This window comes from Herpailurus yagouaroundi, unplaced genomic scaffold, assembly GCF_014898765.1.
Source record: "Herpailurus yagouaroundi ecotype Mexico unplaced genomic scaffold, PumYag 161, whole genome shotgun sequence".
In the NCBI taxonomy this organism is placed as follows: domain Eukaryota; kingdom Metazoa; phylum Chordata; class Mammalia; order Carnivora; family Felidae; genus Herpailurus; species Herpailurus yagouaroundi.
Genome location: NW_024412402.1, coordinates 25294997 through 25301943, shown reverse-complemented (window position 1 = coordinate 25301943; position 6947 = coordinate 25294997). Strand labels below are relative to the sequence as shown.

At 38.8% G+C, this 6947-nt stretch overlaps 1 protein-coding gene across 3 annotated transcripts in view; it reads right to left on the bottom strand.

Annotated features, from left to right (window-relative positions):
* Positions 1 to 4339: 4339 nt before the first annotated feature.
* Positions 4340 to 6947, bottom strand: part of ACAD8 (acyl-CoA dehydrogenase family member 8) — an 18697-nt gene continuing 16089 nt past the window's right edge. For all 3 annotated transcript variants that reach the window (XM_040483587.1, XM_040483585.1, XM_040483586.1), the window contains one exon: positions 4340 to 5111. In XM_040483587.1, coding sequence (XP_040339521.1) covers positions 5097 to 5111 — 15 coding nt within the window. In that variant the 3' untranslated portion in view covers positions 4340 to 5096. The remainder of the gene's footprint in view (positions 5112 to 6947) is intronic.

Genomic DNA, 6947 nt, shown 5'->3' with positions numbered 1-6947 from the left:
AAAATAAAATAAAATAAAATAAAATAAAATAAAATAAAATAAAATAAAATAAAAGACAAACATTTATTTCTCATAGTCCTGGAGGCTGGGAAGTCCCCAAGATCAACTTGCTGCTGATTCAGTGTCTGGTGAGGACCCATTTCCTGTTTTGCAGATGCCTACCTTCTTGCCATGCCTTCAAAAGGTGGAGTCTGAGATAATCTCTTTCATGTCTCTTCCCATAAGGGTGCTCATGACCTAATAACCTCCCAAAGGCTCCACCTACAAAAGACTTGATCACAAACTGGATGTGGGGTGATATTTAGTAGACATACCATCACATTGGGGATTAGGGCTTTAACATATGAGGTTTAGGGTGAAGCTAACATTCAGTCCAGAGTGAATGACAAAACAGACTTTTTGCTTTGGATACATTTCTATCCTTGTATACATTACAATGTAAGGTAGTGTTTCAACCTGTCAGACTCAGGAGATGCAGCTGTTTTATCCATGCATCCTTCCCATTGTTCTGAAAAGTTCATGCATGTAGGAGGCAATCAAAAACACATTAGACCTTGGATGGAACGGGATGGTATTATGCTAAGCAAAATTAGTCAGAGAAAGACAAATATCATATGACTTCACTCATATGAGGACTTTAAGAGTCAAAACAGATGAACATAAGGGAAGGGAAACAAAAATAATATGAAAACAGGGAGGGGGACAAAACATAAGAGACTCTTAAATATGGAGAACAAACAGACGGTTACTGGAGGGGTAGTGGGAGGGGGGATGGGCTAAATGGGTAAGGGGCATTAAGGAATCTACTCCTGAAATCATTGTTGCACTATATGCTAACTATTTGGATGTAAATTTAAGAAAAAATTAAATTAAAAAAAATATTAGACCAACAGAAATACATTTAATTACTAGGGGAAAAAAGTCCCAAGGGTATTAAGAGACTTACCTAAAGTCATCCAATTAGGTGAGAAATTAGTATTAGAAATTAGGACTTCTCAATAAAATACTAGCAAACCAAATTCAATAGTACATTAAAAGAATCATTCACCAGGATCAAGTGGGATTTATTCCTGGGCTGCAAGGGTGGTTCAATATTCACAAATAAATCAACATGAAACCCCACACTAGTAAAAGAAAGGATAAGAACCATATGATCCTCTCAACAGATGCAGAAAAAGCATTTGACTAAGTACAACATCCATTCATGATGACAAAAACCCTCAACAAAGTGCAGTTGGAGGGAACCCACCTCAATATAATGATGGCCATATATGAAAGACCCATAGCTAAAATCATCTTCAATGATGAAGAAAACTGAGAGCTTTTCCTCTACAGTCAGGAACAAAACAGGGATATACACTCTCATCACTGTTATTTAACATAGTATTAGAAGTCCTAACCTCAGCAATCAGACAACAAAAAGTAATAAAAGGCATCCAAACTGGCAGGGGAAAAAAATCAAACTTTCACTATTTGCAGATGACATGATACTCTATGTTGAAAACGCTAAAGACTCACAAAAAAATTGCTAGAACTGATATACAAATTCAGTAAAATCACAGGAAACAAAACAAAAATACATAAATATGTTGTATTTCTATACACCAATATATAATGAAGCAGAAGAAAGAGAAATGAAGGAATCCCATTTACAATTGCACCAAAAACTATAAGATACTTAGGTATAAACCTAACCAAAGAGGTAAAAGATCTGTACACTGAAAACTATGAAAACACTGATGAATGAGATTGAAGATGACACAAAAAAATGGAAAACAATTCCATGCTCATGGATTGGAAGAACAAATATTGTTAAAATGTCTATACTACCCAAAGTAATCTACACATTTAATGCATTCCCTACCAAAATACCAACAGCATTTTTCACAGAGTTGGAACAAGCAATCCTAAAATGTGTATGAAACTACAAAAGACCCCGCACAGCCAAAGCAATCTTGAAAAAGAAAAGGAAAGCTGGAGGCATCACAATTCCACACTTCAAGTTATATTACAAAGCTGCAGTGATCAAGACAGTATGGTACTGCCACAAATAGACATTTAGATCAATGAAACAGAATAGAAAACCCAGAAATGAATCCACAAAGATATGGTCAATTAAGCTTTGACAAAGCAGGAAAGAATATCCAATGGAAAAAAGATGGTCTCTTCAACAAAGGGTGTTAGGAAAACTGGACAACATGCAAAAGAACGAAACTGGACCACTTTCTTATACCATATATAAAAATAAAGTGGATTGGGGCGCCTGGGTGGCGCAGTCGGTTAAGCGTCCGACTTCAGCCAGGTCACGATCTCGCGGTCCGTGAGTTCGAGCCCCGCGTCGGGCTCTGGGCTGATGGCTCAGAGCCTGGAGCCTGTTTCCGATTCTGTGTCTCCCTCTCTCTCTGCTCCTCCCCCGTTCATGCTCTGTCTCTCTCTGTCCCAAAAATAAATAAACGTTGAAAAAAAAAAAAGATAAATGGTGTGCCTCATTAGCAAAACCTTTGGAGCACATTCCCCAACGTATTTGTTAAAAAAAAAAAATAAATAAATAAATAAATAAATAAATAAAGTGGATGAAAGACCAAAATATGAGACAGGAAACTATCAAAATCCTAGAAGAGAACACAGGCAGTAACCTCTCTGATACTGGCCGTAGCAACTTCTTACTAAAGATGCCTCCTATGGCAAGGGAAACAAAAGCAAAAATAAACTATTGGGACTTCATCAAGATAAAAAAGCTACTGCATAGCAAAGGAAACAATCAACAAAACTAAAAGGCAACTTATGGAGTGAGAGAAGATATTTGTAAATGACATATCAGATAAAGGGTTAGTATCCAAATTACAAAAAGAACTTACAAAACTCAACATCCAAGAAACAAATAATCCAATCAAAAAATGGGCAGAAGACACGAAAAGACAATTTTCCAAAGAAGACCTACAGAGAGCCACAGACACATGAAAAGATGCTTAACGTCACTCATCATGAAGAAAATACAAATTCAAACTACAGTGAGATATTACCTCACACCTGTCAGAATGGCTAAAATCACCAACACAAGAAACAATAGGTGTTGCTGTGGATGTGGAGAAAGGGGAACCCTATTACATTGTTGGTGGGAATGCAAAACCAGTGCAGCCAGTGCAGTATGAAGGTTCCTCAAAAAGTTAAAAATAGAACTACCCTATGACCCAGCAATTGCACTACTCAGGCATAAAATGAATGAATTCTTGCCATTGGCAACAACATGAATGGAGCTAAAGAGTATTATGCTAAGTCAGTCAGTCCAAGAAAGACAAATACCATATGATTTCATGCATATGTGGAATTTAAGAAGCAAAACAAATGATCATAGGGGAAGAAAGAGAGAAGCAAACCAAGAAACATACTCTTAACTATAGAGAACAAACTGATGGTTACCAGAAGGGATATGGGTAGGGGGATGGGTTAAATAGGTGATGGGGATTAAGGAGGGCACTTGTTATGATGAGCACTTGTAGTGATCATAATTTACAACAGGGTTCTCCAAAAAGTCTCCATTTAAATATTACTTTAAATATACTTTCATAAATTATAAACAGTTCTTTTTTAAATATTTATTCCGAGAGAGAGAGAATGTGAGCATGAGTGCGAAAGGGGCAGAATGAGTGGGGAGAGAGAGGATCCCAAAGCAGGATCCACACTGTCAGCTCAGAGCCCAACATGGGGCTCGATCTCACAAACTGTGAGATCATGACCAGAGCAAAATCAAGAGTTGGACACTCAACCGACTGAGCCATTCAGGTAACCCATAAACAATTCTTAATTGAAAAATCCATTAGTAATATAAGGAGCCTATTATTTATAAGCTACTTTGGTTAGGAAGAGATTTTTTATTATTCCAAAATCTAGTTAAATGTTTAATTAAATATCAAAAAAATTTTAAAAATTGTTGTAAAGGCTTAGAGGATAAAATAAAAACTAACTTTAGGGCACCTGTGGCTCAGTTGGTTAAGCATCTGACTTTGGCTCAGGTCATGATCTCGTGGTTCATGAGTTCAAGCCCTGTGTCGGGCTCTGTGCTGACAGGTAAGAGCCTGGAACCTATTTTGGTTTCTGTGTCTCCCTCTCTCTCTGACCCTCCCCCCCACTCATACTCTGTCTCTCTCTCTCTCAAAAATAAATAAAACATTAAAAAAAATTAAAAAAAATAAAAATTAACTTCAACAGAACTGGAGATGATACTGAGGGGGATAGATTTTATTTATCAATGTAGTGACTAAAATATTTATAATGACTAAAATATTTATAAAAAGGAGCAACTTCAAGAAAGGAAAGAAAAATGAAGAAAAAAAAATATGCTCAAAGTACTTATCAGGAAGGGTTATAGAAACTTGAATAACATTCCTAGATCATATACTTCTAAAAAAGAATATAACAAATATTCAGAGTTCCACATTATCTCAGCCTTTGATGTTCACAAGTCTACAAGTATGGTTATCCCCTAAATCACAGTTTAGGAGTTAGGTTGCCTGCATATTCATTTTATCATCATTCACATTCACAGCAGTACTACAAAGAAAACGCAACCCACAGAAACCTTCTGCATATTTAGCTGAGGTTCAGAGGACAGCAAAAGATAAAACTACATTTTTCTCCATTTCTCCTCTCCCACACCTTTGCTTTATAATCAGGAAAAACCCTCAATGGAAATATCCAGACCCCTGGAAGCAGGATTCGGGGAACCAGCAAAATGCACACAAGTCAAGACAATGTAGATCCAAGAGAGAACGTTGATTTGGTGATGAATCTTTACTGGTCACCTTTCTGCATTAGGAAAACAAGGTAGTATGTCTACTTGTGATACTCCCAGTCAGGGCAGCTCCTCCAGTTCTGCTCAAGACTCTGTCCCAGTCCTTTAGCTGATGCTGCTCCCAACATACAGATGAAGGGCCCAGGTGAAAGAGCTCAGGCCTCCAATCTAATCCATGACTCAACTGGAACACAACAGTCCACATGAACCACTCAATGCTCATTCAAGTTGTACATTAAATGTCATGCCTGAACATCAAGTCTGGGTTACTCCTGAAGCAGGCTTCGAGAGATCAGCATCCTCATCACTTCATTGCTACCTGCAAGGACAGAAAGAATAAGGATTTAGTTGCAGCAAAGTCTGAGAGCTCCGTAAACCTCTAACTAGGGTGCTCCAAGCCTCACTCAGGATAGGAGTAGGTGTAAACTACAATTGTTGCTTTACCACTGAGAGGGATGGGATTATCACAGACTGCTTTCCAAAGCACATAAAAATGTCAGGAAGTAAGAAATAAACGTACCCTTAAAAACACCTCTCTTGGGAGAGGGAAGATGACTGAGTAGGAAGATGCTGAGCTTACCTCCTCCCATGGACACACTAAGGCTGAAACTACATACAGTGCAGCTAACTCTGAGACCCTGAACTCTAGCAGAACAGCTATTCCACACCTAAAGATATAAAGAAAACATCACATTGAGGAGGGTAGGAAGGGCAGAGATGGTCAAGAGCCAAAACACCCCATTGCAGTGACCCATAAGCAGGAAGATATCACAGGTGTGGAGGTCCTTCCTGAGGAGTGAAAAGTTCAAGTCTCACATCAGGCACCTTCTGCTCTGGGGATCTTCACTGGAAATATGAGGCCCCATATTGTCTGGCTTTGCAAATTAGTGGGGTTTAACTCCAGGAGAGCCAGGGAGCTACAGGAAACTGAAAGGGCCCACACACAATATCAGTCACTCGGAGCTCAGGACAGAGGTAGTTGTTTGAAAAGCTCCTGGGCCATACATGAGGGAGACTTAATGACTAATGTTTGAGTGTGTGCCAGAGGGACAGGGATCTGTAGGAACTTTGGGAATGAAAGTGTTGGCAAGTGCATTTTTCTTGTACTCCTACAGCTTAGTTAGCTAGATGCTTGCGGGACCAAGATCTGACACTCTCCACCTACCTTGCTAGCACTGTTTGTCTCACCCTGGCATTCCTCCGCAGACCTTCCCTGCTTAACACACTCAATCCAGCAGATAGATGTCGCTTCAAGCAGATACCACCCACCATATCCAGCAGGTCACCTTGGATCAGTACCCGCTCCTGCCCAAAGTGACTGCTGCCCACTAGCATCCCCAGACGACCCAGAGCTGGGCCTGGTAGCCAGCCACAGTGGGGGCTAACCCCACCCACCAGCACAGATACAACAGTAGGACACATACATCCTATATAGGGGACACCCCTGGAATGCTTGGTTCTAGTGACCAGCGAGATGCCTTCTATACAGGACATTACTTTCAGGACCAGGAGACACAGCTGGACTATCTAATACACAAAAACAAAAATGAGAAGACAAGAATTGCTCCAAATGAAAGAACAAGGCAAAACCTCAGTAAAAGAACTGATAAATAGAACAGATAAATAAAATAGATAAGCAATCTACTTGATAAACTTTCAAAATAATGATCATAAAGATGCTCATGGCCTTGAGAGAAGACTGGATGAACTTAGTGAGAACTTCAGCAAAGAGACATAAAATATAAAACAAAAAGTAGTTGAAGAGTACAGTAATTGAAATGAAAAATACACTAAAGGGAATTAACATCAGAAGATTCAGAATGGATCAGCAATCTGGAAGACAGGGTAGTGTGTAAAGTGCCCAAGATGAGCAGCAAAAAGAAAGAGAGTTAAAGAAATAGGTTAAGGGACCTCTGTGACAACATCAAGCATACTAACAGTTGCATTATTGGGGTCCCAGAAGGAGAAGAGAAAGAGAAAGATGCAGAAAACTTATTTTAAGAAGTAATAGCTGAAAACTTCCGTACTCTGGGGAAGAAAACAGACATCTAGTTTCAGGAAGCAAAGGAAGCCCCAAACAAGATAAACCATGACATATAATATATATAATATAATATAATATAATATAATATAATATAATATAATATAATATAAT